Source organism: Rhagoletis pomonella, unplaced genomic scaffold (genome assembly GCF_013731165.1).
Source record: "Rhagoletis pomonella isolate Grant_MI unplaced genomic scaffold, Rhpom_1.0 Rhpom_scaffold_00008, whole genome shotgun sequence".
Lineage (NCBI taxonomy): Eukaryota > Metazoa > Arthropoda > Insecta > Diptera > Tephritidae > Rhagoletis > Rhagoletis pomonella.
This window is the reverse complement of record NW_023458562.1, coordinates 46,982,322-47,005,107: the sequence shown is the minus strand read 5'-3', so window position 1 is coordinate 47,005,107 and position 22,786 is coordinate 46,982,322. Positions and strand designations below refer to the sequence as shown.

Genomic DNA, 22,786 nt, shown 5'->3' with positions numbered 1-22,786 from the left:
CGTGCACGCCAAGTTCATAGCCAGCAGGGCGTATACGTAACGCACAACGTTTGAAAGCCAAAGGCATACAGCCAAATAGCCAAGTCGACAGGCAGACAGCTACATATGTACACACATACATAAATATGCATTTATACATATGCGTAGCATAGTGTGCGTGCGCGTGTGTTAGCGGTAGTGACAGTGCGTGCCTGCTTGTTGCGATTTAATTGAACAGCAGATTACAAAATCCAATAGCCTATAAATTGCTAACAGCTGGTACACACAATATAAAAACAACAAATAGCAACTATAGCGTCACAGGCACTCGTAATATGCTAGGGGTGAAGTGGAGTATTTATGCGTTATTTAGCATTGAAACCGCTGCTCGGGTGTTTTTAGTGTACGTATTTTTGTTAGCTGTTGTAGAGTAGTAGCATAGGCAAATAAAAAATCCTAGGCTGCCGCCTGTCGACAAAATCAGCTTTTAGTAAAAAAATGTAAGCAAATAGACTGCTGTCAGTGAACGAAAGTGAAACGTAGTTAGCAAATTATAAATTTGGAGGCTCAGCTTTTCGCTTTTGTATTTTTTATTTTTTATTTGTCAATCAGCCGATGCGAATAGATTATTTGGTAGGTGTAAACAAAATGCAATTACTCCCAAAGTTATTCAAAGGGAAAACTAAATTTTTGTGAGGACTTTCCAAAAGACTCGGAACAATATTTTTATAAAAGTATAAAATGAGGGAAGTCCGGTGTACTTTTTTTATCATCTACGGAATAACTATTTCCTAGTTAATTTTATAGAAGTTTTTTTAAATATTACTGTACCTTAATTAGTCAAACGTTAAAGAACGTTCATACGTATTTTCATAGATAGATATTAAAGATCATCACAATTTTCGATTTTTGTCCAGCTAAATCTTCACTTTTGCCTTATGTGCGGCGGGGCTAATAGTAATACCAGATTGATAAATTGGCTTGAGTTGCCGTGCTAGTTTATAAAATAAGAAAACATTTATTAACTTGTGATGTTAATGAAATACATTCATACATACTGCAATGTACTATCCCAGCCTGCCAAATGCGAAGCGCTTCAAATATGTTGTGAAAATCCCACAGCACCACCTTGAAGGAGCCTTTTCGCAGCGCACCGAATATGAAGTGAAAAGGGTGCTTTTTTATTATCTTTGCTTTAAGGTTTTTATCTTTGTATCTAGTCTATACTGTACAGTTGTTAATGGCATAAACTGAAAAAGTTTTAATGTTAACAAAAAACAAGTATGCTCTTAATGGCTGTCGGTGTTCGATGAATATTAAAATTATTTCAACAATGTCGTAAAGACTATATATATGGAGGCAGGTAGAAATAGCCGTTAAAAAATCCTGTTGGGTTTAGACAGGGAAAATTAAAAACCATAAATACAAAACATTTCTACCAAAAAATGTCACCTTATGATTGCCCCTTTCTTTTTTTGATTCTAAATTAAAGGCAAAGGGTTAGAAAATTTTGTGTTCGTTTTTTAAAAATGTCACACTCTTGTAAAACAAAAAAGGCACATTCTCTGCCCTTTGAAGCTGTTTTAGGGGAGATGGTTGCCCTGAAAATCAAATGGTTGCTTAGAACGATAACACAGGCCGACAATTTTCAGACCCTGGGCTCAGCCTACACTTTTCCAAAGGTTTTTGATGCGCTGAATCTGAATCCAGAATGAGTTTTGCTCGATTGGCTCAGGTTTTCGAGATATTTGAGCCTGAACATGCGAAACCTCCGACTTTTTGCTATAATCGTCATGTATTTTCATCAAGAATCATTCGTTTTTTTAGAAATATTAATAAATCATTTGAAAGTAAAATATTTCCTCTTGATAATGCTATTGTCCATTGAAGTTTATGAGTTTTGCGACGTTACTTCTTTGCACAAATGCTTGAAAGATTCAACAAGAAAAGAAACAGATTTGTGGTATACGTTTAGGCGTGTTTATTTACATAATGAATGTATTTGTATATAATTATGTATATTATATATCATGTATATCATATATATCATGTATATTAAATGTATAATATCATGCATTAATTTCTTCGTTCTTAAACGAAATAACTTTTCTCTATACACGCGCACATATACACATACATTCAATATGTAAATAAAGACGCCTAAACGTATACCTCAAATCTGTTTCTTTTCGTGTTGAAACCTGTGTTTTTAATTAAAATTCCATAAAAGATTTGACCTCGAGCCGGCAAAACCAACAAATTAAGAATTGAAAAGGTCGCCAAAACCATCATCATTTTTACCTTCTTACCTTCCTTTTATTAGCTCGGGATGTAACTATGTAATAATGATGCACCTAAAAGATGCAGCGATTTCTATTCTCAAGTTACATACCTGATGACAGTACGAATGGCAATTAAAATAGGGAGGTTTTAGTTTTTTAAACTATAATTTTATTAATTTTAAATATATTAGGGCTTCGACTATTCGTATATTCGGATGTTCGTGTAGACGGAGCATGGTATTTGCTACCGTCACTTACTGCCGGTTTCACGAAAGCAAAAAAATATATTTTTTAGGTCAATTTCCATATTATATTGAAATAAAAAAAAAAAGATTTTTCACTTAAATTGTTTTCGTGAAACTGGCTATGAAAATTCAATATTTCATAACTGCGGAGAGAAACTCTCGACCGCAAGAAACGAAAATTATTTTATCCAAAATTTGTCCAAGGTTTCAAAAATGGAATAGCATCGCTTAAATATTTTATCCAGATATTCGGACTATCAGCATTGCACTTACAGCCCTGATGTATGTACAGTAATAGCACAAAAATTCCAAATGGTATTGTTGCCAACTCATATTTATTCATTAATTTTTAATAATTTTCATTTAAAATATAGTTCGACCTACGTATAACAGAATGACATAATTCGAAGCTTCAAAGCTTACACAAAGTTCAAAAAAAATCAAGATTTAAAAAAATTTCACCAAAATTTCCAAGTTTTTATCTAGAATTTTTCGAATAATTGAATGGGCTACAAAACTGCATACTCAAAAATTTCCCAAAAGTTTGAAATTTAAATGAAATTTTTTTTTTTGATTTGATTAAGTTTTGTAAACTTTGTGCAAGCTTTTAAAATTTTGCTTATGTAGTTTCTGTTATCGATCGAACTACAATTTAAATGAAAATTACTAAAAATAAAAATAAGTTGCAAGTAACACCATTCTAAATTTTGGTGCTATTATTTTGACCGTAACTGTATATATAATATTTCTTTTCAAATATTTTTGTTTTAAACTTAGAAAAAACGGATATAGCAATTACAAATTGCCACCAGCAATGAAAAAGGTCCTAAATTAAAAATATCAATATCTAAATTTTGTGTTGGAAACCTCTTAATTTTGTTCTACGTGCATAATAAAGACATCCGCGAAAATTTGAAAATTTGAAACAAAATTTTTAGGGGTCGCTGCCAGGAGTTGAAAAATTTTAAGTTTTTAAATCGGAAGCGTTTTGACTAAAAAATTTATAAACTTTACATATCATTAAAACTTATTCATGTAAACTCGTAAACTCACTGAGTCATAGCTGATCAAAATAGAAATTTTTGCTATTTAAAAAAAAAACACTTTCTATGAAAGCACTTTCTATGTTACAACTTTGAAAAGTTGTTTGCTTCTCATGTAAAATCCCAAAATTGTCACATTACGCTTAAAAAAAATTATATGGCTTAAATATATTGTATTTAAGGCCATACACCCCCACTGTTACTTTTGGAATCAAATTTTTTGAAAACATTCGAATTTTGAAAAATATCAATACGCTCATTGCAAGTAGCAGAAACTCGGCCCTTACATATACATACATATTGTATATCTAATGTATCGCCTAAGTGGTATTTATTTATCATTTATTTGATTTTATTTCAATTTAATTTAGATACTTCCGAAAAATAAATTAAAAATTGTAATGCACATAATTTCATTTCCGCATTCACACACAACCATACAATCAAGTAAGCATGCAAAATAAATAAATTAAAAATAATGAATTTACATACATACAAACACTCGTACAATAAATCAGTTGCTTGCCTACGCAAATAGGCCTTGTAACGTTGGTAACTTAACAACTTTAACAAAAAAATTGGAAAATTGAAATGTTTTTACATTGAAAAGTTAACTAAATTTGTGCTGCACTTATTTTTGAACTCGCAACAACAACAATACAAAAAACTAAATATTAAGTGCATGGTCATGTGCCATGAAAAATGCAATATATCCTGTGCGCAGCAATTAAAGTTGCTAAATTCATTTGTTGGGATTGTTTTTGTTGTTGTTATGTTATTGTTACTACTGCATTAGCCCCAGTATGTATACGCTTTGCTTTTGCATAGGTAATGGTAATTTAGTGCTTTGTATTCCCCAGCTGCAAATACTATTTACATTTAAGCAGCGTAAACATTGGTCCACTCGGACAATTATAACCGGCGAAACACAGCCAACCAAATCACAGATGTAATTAGGATGAGTTGAGTAGATGGGTGGTGCTGAGGCAGAGGAAGGAAAACTAAGAGAGAGAGAGAAGATGTGTTCGCTGGCAATCAGCATGAACAGTTTTGCGATGGTAATGCGCAGGTAGGGGGATGCCAGTTGGAGATTATGATACTGGCACAAAGGAAGTAGGAAGGATACTACGCGCACAGAGCCAACTTAAGCTTGTTATACACTTCTTATGGGTAGCAGCGCTGGAGTTTTATTTGCCAATCATTTTTAAATTTTATGTTTAAACAAGCTTTCATAACAAATTCTACTGTGCACTCTCAGAGCAAATACATACGTAAACGGCCTCCAGTTACGTGTGTATTTTACTAAAAATTATGTAAACCGATTGGGGAAAAAGACTGCCTTCAACTTCTCAAAGGCTACCCAATCGGTCGACTCGAATGCAAATGCTACGGACAATAGCCTCTGAGATTTCAGAGCGCCGACAATGGCTGGAGCGCAAGTAGACGTTTTAAATTATCCACATACATATATTTATCATTGTCAGGCTCCTGCTGCTCCTAGAATGTAAAAAAATCTTGCTGAATCTTAAGTTATTGGGAAACTTGGCTATTACCGAGAACCTTAATAATTTCATTAGAAAATCGTAAGATGCCTTGTGCTCAGCATATAGCCTTTCAGAAACACAATTGGCGGTTTCAAAATTCTCATTTTATTGAGTTATTTCATACTCTGTTTGAGAACTTCAAAAAAAAAATAATAATAATAATTTTTAAGAATGTTGTGTTGCATACTTTTAGGCACACTTTGCTAATTTAGTAACCACGCGAACGCAACTTTGAGTGAAAGTGAAACTCACTTAAAAATAATGTCACCTCAGAATTTCCGTATGGCCGTTTTCACGGTGTCATATTCACTTAATAATTTTACATGGCAAATCGCAATTAACTGTCGATCCAGATTTGTACCATCACTTTAAAAAAGGCATTGAAATGATTTGCTGGAAACCAAAGTAAACTTACCGGTGTTATTGGCCGATTATACTTGCCCGCCTTAAATACGTACATATTTCGGCTTCAAATGGTTATTTTGCTGCATGCCCGACGTAAGCCCACAACGAAACTATAGCATTTTAATATTTTGGCCACTTTTGACTATTCATCGTTTGTTTTTTAATGATCGTTATTTTTTTATAAAATTATTCCTTATTATCCGACAAAACCCACCTAAATTCAAATTTCAGACTTTGCACAAAAATGACTAAAAAAAATTCACAAAAATTGCATCTAAATTTCAAACTGATCAAAAGCTTTTGCCGCGGACTGTATGTAATTTTGCATAATAGTTATTTCCGGTGCATCACAGGCATTCCCGTAACAAAAAAAAAAAAAACAACTACTAAATAGTTATCATTCCCTACAAATAATTTACCAAATATTATGCACGAAGTATCCGATGGTTCGTAAAATATTTATGTGTGTAATTGGTTATGAGCCACTTTTGTATTACAATATTTGCATATGTTTTAAAATGAACTATTAACCTCCATAGATACATATCTGTGTTGGTATATATCCTTATATAAATGTATGAACAATTTTGTTTTTCAATTATGTGCCACGCGTACATATGTATGTAGTTGCAATACCCTTTCATTTTAATACAATTACGATGTATTTACTGTTTAGTAATACTCAATGCATAAATAATGTTTAGAGTTTATAAATTGATTTGTTTTACATGCGATAATTGCCCTAGTTATGGGCAAAATTTATATTGAATTAATTTACAAAAATAGGTTGCTAATATCCTAGTAGGAAAATAGAAATATTTCGTAGATTAACATTTCGCTACCTTAATTCACAAAGGTCATAACCAAAACATTTTTTTGAAGCTGCGTTTTTCACAGATTTTGCTAGGAGGTATTAAAGTACACCTTCAAATAAAATTTTAAAACGTTAGTATCGAAATTAACAGAGTTACATGTCACCTTTAAAAAAGTCTTACCTGTTTTTTGATACTCTTTTTAAAATGTTCTTTGCTTCTCCTGTAAAAAAAAGCCAAACCTGCTCCTCGATAATCCCGGACTGTTACAGAGAGGATGGAGAACTTTCTCTTCCTCCTCCTCATAGTTCTTAAAATTTCTGCCGCATTTCTGGTAAGGCACCCCGAGCCGTTCTGCGTATTAACATATAAAGCAGTGGCCTTTTAGAGCACCAATTATGTCAGATATGTCATCTCTCTTTAAAGAATGTAAGATCGGAACCTTTTTCGATCTCACGTAGGCCAAGTTTGCATAGAAATTAGACAGGTCTTAGATCCCATCCATCTCTCGCTCGAGCGAGCAGCTTGTAAGTGGCGAATGGCAGATAGGTATGTTGATTGTTAGACAGTAATAGAATGTCAATGTTTAAATATAGGTAATTTAGCTTAAAACAGCCCATGAGGATGTTCATTAGCCAATTTTCAGAGGTTTCAAGCGTCGCAGCCAGTTACGCGCGTATAATACCATCCGGCCCGCCGTTTTATCGAGCTTGAAGCTTTGTATCGCCCTAGCAATTCTCTACTTTAAGACAAATACGTTTAATACCCCGACCGTAGGAGGTTGTAGAGAACCTCCTGTCTGCGAAATCCGTAGGAAATGTGTGTTCAGCCGCATCTCTACTATTTCCATTCCGGTCGTGGTTCAGGAACGGTCTTGCTTCGGCAGAAACCCGATGGGATTCGAGGATCTCGACTAAATTTTCTTCCAATCTGGCGTCTCGGTGAATCAACTCAAAAGGCCACCAGTGGGATTTTCGCTTGCCCCTGGGTCTGGGGTCATGTATATACATATGTATTAACACTCAGGCAGGCTGTATAACAGACTTTCAAAAATTTACGGGGATGTATTCTCTTGAAAGGTCTTGCTCGAAACGATTTTCACTATTGTGTATGATCGATATGTAAACCGATCGAACGGTTTTATGTAATCTGCCTACGTAAAGGAGTTATATCGTAAAAACTTGTAACTGAACAATATAGGAGATATAGCTTATACAGCACCGATCTTGATGATTTTTTCATTAAACTTGGTATGATTCTTTAAAAAAGGGTCCACGAAGTAGGCCGGCTAACACCAAATGAAGGAGTTTTAAAATAAAACCCCATATCTGAGCAATCAGTTGTATGGGGGCTATAGGTTATAATGACCCGATCTTTACCATTTTCACTGTAAACTTTTTGTTTATAATGAGTGAAAATATTGCGAAATTTTTACTGCGTAAATGGAGGATTTATAACTAAAAATCTCATATCTGAGCAATCAGATGTATAAGAGATATACATATGTTATAGTTTTCTGATTTTGCGGGTTCGGACAAATTATTAATACATTATAAAATTACACCCGCTTACCTACTTTCGGATATCTCTGAAACTGAGGGACTAGATTGCGTTCAAACAGACGGACAGACAGACCTGGCTAAATAGACTCGGCTCGAAGTTCTGATCATTTAAGTATACATGGTCTGTCTCTTCTTCTTCTGGTACTAACAAACATCGGGCCAAAGTTATAATACAATTTCATGTTCATGAACGGTATAAAAATGTCTTCCTGCAGTCTTCTGCCCAGCTTCTGACTATTCAACCGCGCTAGCACTTTAACTCTTCATTATTAAAACAACGATATGTATGTATGTTGGTGACGAGTCTATCCTCCCACCACGAAATCCACTTTAAAATTTTCAAAAACTCTACAGCGCTATTTTCGCTTATAGTAAAACATGCTCCATGCTCAAAAAATTATAAACTTCCACAAAAAAAAAACTTTATAACTATATTAACAGCCAGCATATGCTGAGCGCACATTACAAAGTAATAGCTGCGACACCATGTCGTATGAGTAATGTGCGAAAATTTTGTTCGCACTTGTACGAAGTTTGCGAAGCAAAAATGCTACAAAAAAGCAACGAAACAGCACCAGCAAAAAATATGCTAACAAAACAAAAAAACACAAACAAACAAAAAACTTTACCGCAACGGTTTCTTATGCCAAAGGCTTACACTCTAACTCACTTAGCGAGAGTTATCTGTGCTGGCTGACTCGTCTATCTGCCTCACTGGCTGACTGCAGGCGAATTGCCTGGCGGACCCTTAATACAAGTTAGACCATACAACAAAACCAAGTGGCAGTATCAACAGCAACAGTCGAGTGAACAGCACAGGGCAGACAGGTACATTTCACTACGTGCGTGTGTCACTTTGAAGTGAGTAGTTTCGCTTCTCTTTTTCGGCACTTGCGGCACAAAACGTAACAGCTTCATTTCGGGCAAACTTTTCTTTGTCTTTTTTGTTTTGTTTTTTTTTTTTTTTGGTGAGTTAAACACAAAAATGTATTTGCTGTTAAAAACTATTATGATGAACATTAAAGTGCGCCTCCAGGTAAACGATGGGCAGGTGGTGAAAGTTGAAAATGTGAAAATGGTGAATAGTGGAAATACAAACAATTAAAAATTTAAAGGCGACATACACAGTGCGCTCCGCTTTTTTGCCTTATTCGTTCACAGAAAATGTGCAAAAAAAAAAAAATAATTAATAATTAACTTTAATATAATGAAAATGTACACATGGATATGTATGCCTTTGCATGAATTTGCTTTGTTAATAGCAAAAATAGGTTCGCAAACTTGAAGCGAGGTAGTAGTCGAAGTCATATTCTTGGAATGGTAATGCTTTTAATTGGCAACGTAATGAAGTTGACACCCCATATTAATTAAAACATTTGGTGCTGGATTATCAGTATCTCGTAGAGTTGATAGGATTCTGTACAAGGGCAGTTAGAGATTGCTAAGAATGGAGAAACAAGTGTGAAATTAGAATGTAGTAAGGAGGATATAAAAGGAAATTGTGTTATTTAACGAGTTTGCCTCTGGTTTTATGTATCTTTATAGATCGAGCTCTAGTGTTCAGATGTTTTTGCGAAAATAGTTCTGCTTTTATGACTGGCCCAGGCTTTTTCAATTACGTGGGTTCCCAGAAGCCTATATATGTATTCCCTTTTTTAGAATTTTAATTGATAAAAATATGTTTGCTTATGCTATAAAAAGAGTCTGTGTGAAAGATGACAATTTTTGGTAAATATCTTAGGCCCGTCCAAGTCCATCAAAGTTCAAAATCTTTTCTTAGCTTACTACGATTCTCTACAAAAAAGGTCCATATACCAAACTATGTAAGACAATACTTTCGAAAACAATTAAAAAAAAATGTATTAATTAATGTATTTATTAATTGTTATTTTTTGAGCACATTGAACTTTGATTGACTTTTGCGAGCCTAAGATATTGACCAAAAATTGTCAACTTTCACACAGATTGTTTTTAGAGCATAATGAACCATATTATAAATTCTATAAAAGCTGATTTTCGGTCCACGCTAATATGTACATGTACTTCAAATTGCGGAGCAATCCAATTTTTTCAATAAGTTTGTGATTTATTTCATATATATTCCCACAAAGCTCCAATTTTCTGCTACAAATACTTCCAGAGATATAGTGGCATTTTAAAAACTTAAAGTTTTGTAGGCGGTATCACGCCCCTTGATATATCAAAATTACTTTTAGCCTATCACCATTAGGATGTCTGCAATAGGTCTTCGAAATTTGGTTACGATCGGTCAAGCGGCTTAGAACGCAACTCTGTATATATAAATTTGTATGTATATATAGAAGAAGAAGATAGAAGATGTTTGTAATGATTTGGCTCAAAAAACACTAAACCCATTTCAATGATTATTTATTTAAAATCATGCATTTTTGAAAAAGAATATACTGGCGTACATATTTTTTTAATTTTTGGAAGACTAACCCTTTTTTTAGGGTGTAAGCATTTGAAAAATGGTGGTCTATATTGTATTGCCCGTACATCTCCGTTTGGGTTCTTTGCTAACGAAACATTCTTTCGAACAAGGCTACTAATGAATGAGTGGCTGGTATATTCCTTTGATGTTCCTAAGTGAGTAGTAAAACCGAAAACGAAAAGATTTGCCACTGGACTGTCTAGTATTGCCTCAAAGACTACTTCAGGGTTTTAAGATAAGAAAATGAACAGGAAAAAGCTGAATTTTCCAAAGGCTCTCAAGTTTCTTTTGAACATTATTAAAAAATTAACATTTCTTCAGAAGGTTTCAGATTTTTCCTGTTAATTTTCGTCCCTTAAAATCCTCAAGTAGTCGTTGTAGGCTTTCCACGTAACTGATTCTACAAAGCAAAGCTATAGCAAAGGCAGTTTGAGAATTACAGGTGCTTTGTTGACGTGAAATATTTTTTGCTGCCTACTTTCTGGCGTACTATTTCCTAAGCTAGCAACTTAAAGGAAGTAACAATGATTACTATTTGTTTTTTCAATGCAACTTCAAATCTAACTTTTCCTCATTAAATTCAAATCAGCTGGCTGGGATATGTAATTTCTCTCGCCGATTTTGCATTTTTAGAATTTCTAATTATATCTGTACAATGCCAGAAAATTTCTTCTAGCTTTCTGCCAGCTTTTCCTGCCGCACCTTATCTCATCCGCTTCCCTTTCCCTTCTACCTTCGTTTTCTATTGCTTTCCTTTCTTATCATAATGCATCCCTTTTTCCCCTTGCACCCCACCCACACAGCATTTGCTCTTTTCCCATTACCTTACGCTGTTCCTGTAGGCATTGTATTCAATGCAATTTCTGCACAATAATGTTGGCTGCCGTTATTTATGCATTTGCGATTTTTGCACTCCCGCGAAATACGCCATTACCTCACACACACACACGCAACCCCAGCTATATATAACTCCTTATACACACAACAAAGGCTTTCACACATATTACAAGCAACATTTACTAGCGTATCCTTTGTTGCATCCTGCTGCACTACACGCCACTTCACACCCGTCTGTGGCACGCATCCCGTTGTGCAAAGCTTCCGCTTGCTTGCCAACACAAGCACAGGGACGCACTAACTAAGGACTTCGGTGCTGGTGTGTGGTTTTTTTTTTTGGAGCTCGTTACTTTCAGCACTCTCTAATACACATGTTTCCTTGTGTGCTGCTGTTAGCTGGCAGCCTGGCTCGCTGGCATACGCTTATCTTTTGGCGCGCGGTGTTTACACGCTTTTGCATTTGCTTTGCATATTTTGTGGCGCAAACACAGTGGAATTATGAAGTTTTTTCTTGTTGGAAAGACATGCATACACTTGCAAGCAAACACAAACACGAAAACGGATGTCAACTAAATAATAATGCAAATGCTGCTGCACACACACACACACACACCACACGTGTGTGCTATGTGTACTAATGCACCTCGTCGATTGCATTTGTCTCCGCGCCACACAAAAAAACGCCTCTGGCTCTACAATTTCTCTGCCACCTGGTTGTGGGTTTTTGTGGTTTCTTCTAATCCTTTTAAAAGCTGTGGCGGCGTTTGTTTAAGCCGTGCGTTTTTTGCCGCTTCCTTTGTCAGGCGACTTTATTATAAATGCATTTATTTATGCCATTTCTGCAAGTTTGCAGGTTGCATTTTTTATTTGTTGTTACTATGAATGTTGCCACTTGATATTTTACATGCGCGAAAGTGTGTGTGTACGTGCGTGTTTTTTTTTTTTTTTTGTTTATTTAGTTGAGGTGTTTGCGCAGCAAAAATTCACATTCTCGCATTTGCAATGTTTCTGTGCTGCGAGTTTAGTTTTTGCAATGTCGCGAATCAAGTGGCGTGTAGTTTAAATAATGGACTACATAGTACTTGCTACTAGTTGCTTGTTTGACTCGAGTTGATTACAAGCTTGCAAAAACAAAAATCAAAATATGAAGAAAATTTTTCACAGCCGTTTCGCACAAAAAAAAAGCAGAAAAACGCGAGCGTAACAGTTCTGCAATTGCACTTGATTAGCGGGCAAACAAGTTGCAAATTTAGTTGAAGGCAATCAGTGCAGGGCGAAGGCTGGGAATAGATTGCATGGGCAGGAATTTTCGATAAAGAAGAGCAACTTAAACTTCAGTTTTTAGTTGGTTGGTACTTAGTAGCCTTTGCCTGAGCATTGACTCAGCATCCAATTAGGGCAGTAGCGCCAATTTGATACGCTTTCTATGGACTTTTAGATATTCAGCCTCCATGTGTATAAATCATTCAAATAATTTAGCAGACAAAACAATGACAAATTGGGAAACAATTTTTTTTCTTTTGCCTTATAATTTTGGGGAATATGTCATTGTTCATTTGGAATTCGCAATGGGGCCGATTATCTGCTATCACGATTCGTTGGTATCTTCAAACCGCTTGGACTGGTTGATTAGCCTACTTAAGTTAATAATGGAGCATTTACATATATCAAATCTGGGTCGATATCGTATGTTTCATTTCTACGAAATTCACTTTTTGATACAAGTTTGTTTTACAACCCGTTCAAATATTACAGCTTAAATCTCAATAGCTACCCCAAAAATTGGCTGTAAATTTTAACGTATGTGACAATGAATTTTTTTATTTTTCTTGACGAAATTATCATACTTTCTGCAAAAAATCTTTCGTTTAGTTATATTTCTCAATTATCTCAGCAAATCTAAACTTTGGTATTGATGGTGGTAGCCAAAGCAGAGAAAAATACAAAAAAAAAACACTTTCCTGTAAAATTTGGTTTTTCTAACATACGATAATTTTGCGCAAAAGGGTCGATATTTTCTGCACTGGTAACGAAAATTTTCTAACCGGTACCTAAGCTGCTCGCTTAAGTTTTTGTTAATAAAATTTTTAAATTTTTCGGTTACAAAATGTTCGGTTAAAATCAGTATTGCCCTATTAGAGTTTCCATTCGAGATTGCTCAAAAATTTTCCTTCTTCTACAGTGGCTTTTTTTTGAAAAATATTGCCAAATTATATTAATTTCAATTGAAAACCTGAAAAATGTAAATTTACTAATTTGTTTGCTGAAAAATTAAAAGCAGCAAATTATAAATAAATAATTCACTACCGACAGCGTCCAGAATACCTATAGAACAGTCATCTTCTCTGAAATCGCAAAAAAATTCAACATAAAATTTAGGAAATACTTAAAGTCAAAACTCTTCATTTTACACGCTTTTGATAATTTAAAGTTTTGAGAATTTTATAAGTTGCCCACATCTGGGCATTTGCAAGCTTAGCAAACTTTTTACCGAGCGATTTGTGCTTTTCGAAAAATTATACAACCCGCGTACAAAGAGCTCTGTTCTTGGAATTCATTTTTGAACTAACACAATTTTGTGTAATGGGCAGACAAAAAATTATCGAATTTTGGAAGAAAATGCAAAACACCTTCAACCAAAAAAATCTCAAAAAGCTACGCGAATTTTGAGCGACTTCAAACTTGCATTAACCCTCTTAGTATCATAAGCTTATAATTAGAAAATCATGATTCATCGATGTCTAAATAAAAAAAAAAAACTTTTATCAAAAATCAATGCAGAAAATGATTTGCTCTTAAATTTTTTGTTTTGTTGTTTTAAACTAAAAACAATTTTTTCTATCTTTTTAGGGTTAAAAAAACTATAATTAATCGCATAATTTTTTCTAGACTATTATATTTTTTCCTAGGATGTTTTAAGTACTTAAAAAAAAGATTCCAAACATTGTTTTTTTTTTCAAAGACATAATTTTTTCCCAAAAATAAATTTTTGCATACATCACGGTTTTATAATGCTGGTAGAAATAATTTTTTCCCCTAAAACACTACTTATGACCCTAACATTTTTAAACTAAAAAATTATTATTTTTTTATTTTTATTTCCAAAATTAATTTTTCCGAAATATATAGTATATAACTTTTACTGCAAACTTTTTTCCTCCACAATAAATTTGTTTCTAATATCTGGTAACTTTTTTCTAATTTGGGTAAACATATTTTTTTCCTAAAAACTGTTTTCTTGCTAAATTATGTTTTTTAGTAAAAATTATATTTCCCAAACAAATTTTTGCAAAAAAAAACAAACAATTTTTTCTAAAACCTTCAAATTCTTATTTTGATATATTTTTAAAATTTTGATACAAATATTTTTTTCCTTATGAGTGGAACCGTTAAATTGAATAGGCTATAAAGCAACATGCCTCAAGATTTTCAAAAAATTCTGTCTAAAAAGTTTGGAATTTTGATGACAATTAGAGGATTCACAACATAAAAAACGATAGAGACAAAGATAGAGATAGAGAAAGTGATACGAAATAAAGATTGAGACAAAAAAAAGATAGAACTGAAGAATGAGATTTTTTATGTTATTTAATGTATGTTATGTTATGTTATATTGTGTTGTGTTATGTTACGTTGTTCAACGCATTTCACTTCAACCCACCACAGCCCACTGCAAATCATCCCTTATTATCATTTCAACTAACCTCAACTCTATCAGCTCACCTTAACTCACCTCACCTGAACTCACCTCATTTTATCTCTACTCAATTTTTATATACATATGTATATATATTTTGTTCATGCGTTATATGGAAGAAAATGCGTAACACCCTCGACACAAAAAAAAATCTAAAAAGCCAACGGCATTTTTTTAGCTATTTGAATGTTGCACTTACCCGGAAATTTTTAAAAAATTCTGATAAAAAACGATGAAATTTTGATGACAATTTTTGGAAGTTTGATTAATTTTTGTAAAATTCGTGCAAGCTTTGAACATTCTATTTAAGTACATGGTTTCTGGTATAGACTGAATTATATTTAATTAATAAAAATAATTAAATAAACATAAGTTAGAAATAGTATCATTTTGAATTTTGGTGCTAAATCTGTGACCATAGCTGTATGTACATATGTTAGTATGTGCATGCATACATAAGTATGTAGGTATGTATGTATATTTTATTTTCATGAAAAAACTAACGTCAAGTTTTTACGCATCTGACACCTGAAACGTGCAAAGTTTTTTGTCACGTTTAAAGCTCAAAAAAGTGCAAACTGCAACTGTTAAATTACCAAAAGTTGTTAGCAAAATTGTATCGTTGCTCTTGCTATATATATGCTGAAAACTTTTGACTACTAAATGCGAAGGGAAACACGAAAATTTGTAAGTTTAAATGTAAAAAAGCGCTACCTGCGGGCAATCAAAGTTTGAGGGACACCACTGTTAGTGCGAAAATTGATGTTGATATGTTTATCTACTTTGAGCGTTGTTTACCACGCATAAATTTACTTGCTAAAGAAATGCACAAAATTCTATACACAACCACTTTGTGGCAAATTGTCGCATATTTTTTATAAACAACCAAAGCAGACACACGCATACTTACATACATTTAATGGCTTGTTTACTATACAGCTACCTAGAGTTGCAATAAACGGCATGCCTAAGTGCATGTTTGTCTGGAAAATATAACGAAAACTTTACATTAATTGCTTTTGCGACTTTGAAGCAGAACTCAAATAAACAGCTTTCATTTTTGAGCGTATCCTTGTGTGGTAGATAACACAAAAATAGTACTTTACACATAAATGCTATATACTAATTTTACTAAAAAATTGCATCATACTTATCTACTTGTGTGCACATATATATGTATGTATGTATTGGCTCTTAAATACATTTATACATTTCACATACCATTCAGTGCTTGTTAGTCCTCAACTTTTTCTTCTACGTATTTGTAAACGAAAAACCAAAAATTAATTAAACTTTAGCGCTGCTGTGGTAAAAAGCAGACGAAGACGAAGTCTTGCGGCTTGACAAGCCAAGGCGTAGACAGACACGACTTGACTAAACATTGTCGTTATTACGAAATGAAAGCCAAAATGGTTGGTAGGGAATAACGAAAATTTGCCCAAGGCCTGCTTAGCCGAAATAAGCGCTTGTAAGATATTTATAAAGGAGGAAATATGTACTGCATACATACATTTGTAAGTAGTTTGAATGTATGTGGATTGTTAGCGTTGCTTTCAAAGAAAATGGCAAGCAAAGAAGCCAATGTTAGGGCGAATATTAGAAAACTCCAAAGCAATTGGCTTAGTTTTTGTGCATATAGTCTACTTTAAAGGCTTTCTTCGCTGCTTTGTACTTGGCTAATATGAGGGAAAGCTGATTTGAAAAACCAGGCATGCAGTCCTTACCAAAAACATTTGGCGAAATCTGGAAAAATTTATACACAAAAATAAGCCATAAGATGCGCTTTTATGAAGCTACATAAGTATATAAAATCCTATCAGCGTTCTTGAATTAAAAGCTTTGGAAGCTTTATCTGTTGTACACTGAACCAAAAGCACAATGGTTTTTTCAACCAAGTTATGGTTTGGTTTCTTCATGGTTAGTTTACCGATTGTAAGAAATGTGATTTAAGTTGAACATTTGAAAACAACTTCGTAGGTCTGGCTGTGGCTGAACGTGCAAAGGTGCTCGCTGTTATTTGTTGTCACCCAGCATGCTCGAGTACGAATGCCGTCAGCGGCAACACATAGTTTTTTATGTTTTTTTTTGTTTTTGGGTTTTCTTAATTACGAAAAAGCCTCTGTGAAGTACAGAACCAAATCAAACGACGAAGAAAATTGATGCAAGTTGAAGATTTGAAGGCAGATTTTTAAAGCGGCTGTAGCTGAGTGTGCAGAGATGCTTGCTGTTATTTGCTAACTGTCAGAAGATGGTGCGGGTTCAAATTCGGTCAGGCAGCACATTAAAATGGCAATAACAATTTTTCTTTTGTATCTCCGAATTATGAAAAACGCCTGTGAAGTGCACAACATAAGCGTATTCAAACGAAAAAAATCGACAACCAAAAGCTTGGTTAATGTAAACAAAAGTGTTATTAATATTACCAAATCATTGTTGAAAATATCAACCAAGGCATTGTTAAACTTAACCAAAAATCACGTTGATTCCTTTTCAAGTCTGAATTTGGTAATATTAGCCAATTTTTGGTTGATTTTTTCTTCTCAGTGTATATGAATAATTGTAGGGTAGATAGCAATTAACAATCACACCATCACACACATTTAACCAGACCCACCTTCCGACGTGTATTTCGTCCCGCTGAATCCGAATCTGGAGCCCGTTTGACTCATACACCCTCAAAATTTCGAGTAAATTGGGAAAATTTGAATTTGTGCCATTTGTTACGCCGACTCCGAACAGAGATGAGGTTTCAGTAGTTCGTCTAGTACAAATCAAGAAAACTTTGAATTGGTATCATAATTATATGTTTTTTTTTTGTCATTTTAATGAATGGTTCCTAGTTTAACTCGGATTTAAATGTTCTTTTCGAAGTAATGACATTAGAGAGACTGTTTCCTCTTGAAAGTTTGCCAAAAAATGTTGGTGAATTGGGAAAATAATAAAAATCGATGTAAATTTCAGATTTATTCAAAGAATTTTCCACATATTTACAAACATTCTTCTTTTTAGGCCAATATAAGAACTTAAAATTTGGTAAAAAAAAATAAATAACCGAGCTAAAAATGGTTTAGTGCCGAAAATCATGTGAAAAGGGTTTTTTAAGCATAAGTTAAGAATTTGAGAGTGTTAGGATAGTTTTGAAAACAGTTTCGTGAATTACTCGGCCAGCTCTATGATCTGTACTAGCTCACTTAAAACGTTCGTGCAATTTGTTTTTTATTTTGTAACAGAGTGTTGTTAGTAGGCATTCGACAGTAGGGGAAAGTCAGCTTGTACCTTACATATACAGTGACGATAAGAAGTATTGGCACAGTGAATTTTTCGCAATATTTGTAAAGTTTTTTGTTCTAGTTTATTTTGGATACTTTTAAAAAAAAATTTTGTTCATTCTACACCAGAAAACAAAATAATAAAATCTCTAAATTTTGTGCAAAACTCAGGAAAATTCATTAAATTTGCACACAAACATAACAAGTATGACAAAGTGCAAGTTTGAAGTCTATAGAAAATCGCGCTGATTTTAGGTAATTTTTTTTTCACACAAGTTCTTCCGTACAAAGTATATTCGACAATTTTTTCTATGGAGAAAATGAGCAATACCTTCCACTAAAAAAATTGCCAAAAATCAAGGCAATTTTCTAGCTACTTTAAACTCGCATTTTGTCATACTAAAATTGAATGGATTATAAAACTGCATCCTTAAACATTTTTTTTAATCTAAATAAAAAAGTGCAAATTAGAGTGCAAATTTAATGAATTTCCCTGAGTTTTGCACAAAGTTTGAGATTTTATTTTTACGTTTTTTGGTGTAAAATGAACTATATTTTTATAAAAAATTATCTAAAATAAATAAAAATAAAAAACTTTGCATACATTGCGAAAAATTCATTGCGCCAATACTTTTGTTCGTCACTGTATCTGCAGCAAGGCTTCAGACTCTGGTAGGATAAGGCGAAAAATGGTACGAGTAGGTCAAAAAAACTAGTTTAAATTGAAATAACATTACCTTCACCGACTGGCGTGCTTCTTATGCTGATTTTAGTTCTATCGAGAATATCTCGAGGTGGTTGGTCCGAAAAGTTGACGAAAATTTCGCCATTTAACCCGGTATAGAAACTGAAGCCTACTTTCGTGGCACCTGGGATTCAGTAATTCCAGAAATGCATCTTAATTACAGGAATTCTGTGGCAAATTGTATATTTTATTTATGTATTTTATTACTTTGAGCTAGAAGTACCAATTATTTTCTCTTCAAAAAGGGAGGAGGTTATCAATTCGTCGAAATATTTTTTTTTATGTATGTTATCGTATAACTTTGGACCACGTTAACTGATTTCTATAATGGTGGTACTTCCGAGGTGTTTCCATACTAATTTGGTTTAGATCCGATCATTAGATCATGTAGAAAGTAACAATAGTCTTAAAATTTATATGAGCATTGAAGTCAGTTTTCTGTTTTGCTTAAAAATTACTTGTTAATATTTAGGGATTCATAAAAATCCAAATTGAGATTTAAATGTAACTTTGGCGCTGAAATTTCTCAAAAAACGGATTATACCCAAAGTATCTCGCAACGTTCCGATTTTTTTTATTTACCACAAACTCGAGAAATAAATAAAATACGATGAGCCATATCGAAAAAACTCAAAAAGTCCCGAAATATCCCAAAAACTCAATAATAGGTCCTCAAAAATTCTGAAATAATAGAGAAAAGTCCCGAAAATCCGAAATGTATGACACGAAGAATCCCAAATTTCCCGAAAAATTTCAAAAGTTCCCGCAAAATAAAGCACATTCCGAAAAAAATCCCTAAAATTTTCGAAAAATATCTAGCATTTTTAAAAGTGAAATACGTTTGTTAAACTACATTGAGTCATCTGTTTGATGGTTTAAAGCTTATGCTATAATTCTCTTAATTTAAAATATATATGTACATACAAAGTTACGTTTATGAACGTAATGACACGAGTATTTTTAAATGCCCAACATTGTCATTAAAAATTTAATGAAAAAAGTCCAAATAACCATCAGCGAAAAGATATTTTAAAAAAGCTCGTAACAACGCGAGTGTTTAGCCGTTTGAAATTTGTAATTCATAATACTAAAACTTTATAGGCTAGAAAACTGCATACCCGAAAATTTTCTAAAAAACAAAACATTGGTAGAAAAGTTCGAAATTTTTTTATTTATCCAAAGTTTTGTATAAAGTTCGAAACTTTGATTTATGCTTATGTTTTTTTTTATAGCATGAACAATGTTTTTATAAAAAAATTAGTTTAAAAACATGCATATTTAAAAAAAAACCCCCATGCGAACGCTTATTTGAGTCACTGTATACCCTTGCTCTCGTTGTTTTTATATTTGTACGTAACATATTCCTCATTCTTATTTATATATCGTCACCTGGGTGGAAGATTAACCTATCTCGGCAGCTAGTTCGAAAACCCTCTATCGCAAAATTTGGTTGAAGAACGCCCTATCTCACTTCAAAATGTATTGAAATCGTGCTGCAATAGGGCGTTTTTCAATCGGCAGCAGAGATAGAACATTTTTGAAACGAATTCTGAAATGGGGCGTTCTTAAAAAGTTTTTTCAGATAGGGCGGTTTCGAACTGGCTGCCGATATAGGTCGATCTGCCACTCAGCAGTCGATATGTGCATGTACCATCTTAAATTATATACAATCGTCATTTTTGCAAAAGCCACTAAATAGCAATTTTGAATTTTTACAAAGGAAACATTTTTTACTATTGCCTGAAAGTGTTTTCAGGGCCTTTGTAAAGAAGCTAATATAGCGCTTTTAAATTTTGACAAATTTATTGATAAATGGAAAAAATATATTATTATTACTTTTTGCATTGATGACATAAATATGTACATATTTATATCTGTGGCATTTTTATAAAAACAATTTATCTCGAGATAGACCATTTTGCCTTTAACGCAATATTTCTTCTAACTAGCCATAAGGGTAGTTTAAGATGCCTTTTTAATATAAGCTTAATATAAATATAAAATTATCCAAGTCAAACCTTTTCAAGTCACTTAAGTTGTTTTAATAAAATGTCACAAATATTTATTATCCTATAGTACGCGTATTTACATACAAAATTCCTTTCACATATAATTAACCAAATCAAACAATTCATTAAATGTTGCGCTTTTCGTTTTTCTTTCTTTTCTTCCTTATTTTCCATTGTCTCCTTGTTTTTTTTTTGGAACTGTTGAAATGTGTTAATTTGCGTCCTGCATCAAAACCAACAAATGATAACTACAAAAAATATACGAATCATCAAACCAATAACACGAAAAAATGAAAAATTCAATCAAAAACATCACACAAACTCTTAAATACTTAAATATCCGTAAAAACCTAATTAATTTTGCATGGCCAAATGTTAAACGTAAATTTGTTCTTTATAAAACTATTAACGCACGCCCAATTAAAAAAAAAACTACATAAATTACTTTTACAAACACGTAAAAATCTTAAATTCAATTGCAAACATTTATTAAATAAAAACTTTTAAAATTATTAAATACAATAAAACGCAAAAACGACTCAAAAAAACACATTTGCAAATATCTAGTTGGCCTCATATCCACACCAACCAATTTTTGTCAATTTAAAGAGCCCCCACTGCTGGGACCCGGTGCTGCTTTTCCACAATTTGGCGCAGCTGAATTCCATCCCACCACACCGGAGAATTGGAAGGGCGCAACCATACATACGACCGGACTGATGAAGGAGCCAGCTGTGGTGCCGGGACGCAATGCACCGGTCGCATTCGCCGCACAGGGACAAGGACAGGTGAGTCGTTGCAGCATCGAATGCACTTCTTTACTATTCTTATGTGTATGCATATATTTCAGTATGCATATGTATGTAGTTGTAAACGTTAAAATACTGTCACTTGCTGTCGATTTTGTCAGGCGTGTTGCGTATCTCGTTGTTGGGGTTGCGTATACGCACTGGCGCTCGCACGCTTGTATTGGCACAATCTGCAGCAACGAGGCAGAAAATCGGTAATGCAAGTGAGTGTGCATATCGTTGTTTATAGTACAAAACCGCGTATCGTTATTGTGAAAAACCGCGTAACGGCATTTGCTGCCAAAAATTGTATTTGCTCACACAAGCTCTTGGCTCAATCCTCATCCATTCGTCCTGAAATATACTAGTCAGAAATGCGATTGCTTTATAAAAAAGAGAACCATTTTGAAATATGAGTGTTTTTACTCTCTAGAAAATTATTTATGCAACCTCACATTCGCGGTTTTGCATTATCTTGATACGCGATTTTGCTTTTTGTTGATACGCGGTGTTGTACTTTAAACGACGATATGCGTGGACCTAAATATACAACATAATTACACCCTTATGCTTACGCTCGCTTGCAATACTTTCTTCATACTATATGCATATGTATGTATTTACTAGCATCACAGTACTTTTTATACGTATTTATTCGTATTCAATCGTACATACAAACGCATATACATATACCATTGCATATTTTAATATACTCTTTCATTTCTTCTTCACAATATTTGCAATTAATTAACTAATTAATTAATCAATTTGAAAATAAAACCCGTTGGCCGTTTGTAGTTTATATACATTTATGGATTTTAACTTTAGGAAATTATACCTTCTCTCCAGGGTGCTGTCATGATGGTTTATGGTTTGGATCACGACACATCGAATACAGATAAATTATTCAATTTGGTCTGCTTATACGGCAATGTTGCAAGGGTAAGTCAGAAAATTTAAAAACCACTTTAGCCACAACAATTTATTTTACTTTACAGCATATAAATAAAATAAATTGGGGCATATGTATAATGAACATTTACCATAAATTGTAAGTGATTGCGTTGGATGAGAGGAAAATAAGAATAATACATATGTATATAGCAAAAACCTAACT

The 22,786-nt window shown here is 33.4% G+C and overlaps 1 protein-coding gene across 8 annotated transcripts in view; it reads left to right on the top strand.

Moving 5' to 3' along the window:
- The window catches only part of LOC118745010 (heterogeneous nuclear ribonucleoprotein L), a 409,030-nt gene that overhangs the window by 359,108 nt on the left and 27,136 nt on the right, over positions 1-22,786 (top strand). For 4 of the 8 annotated variants that reach the window (XM_036478507.1, XM_036478512.1, XM_036478506.1 and 1 more), the window contains 2 exons: positions 21,449-21,669; positions 22,498-22,611. In XM_036478507.1, the coding sequence (XP_036334400.1) occupies positions 21,449-21,669; positions 22,498-22,611 (335 nt within the window). The remainder of the gene's footprint in view (positions 1-21,448; positions 21,670-22,497; positions 22,612-22,786) is intronic. The other 4 variants (XM_036478513.1, XM_036478511.1, XM_036478509.1 and 1 more) reach the window with 3 other exon arrangements.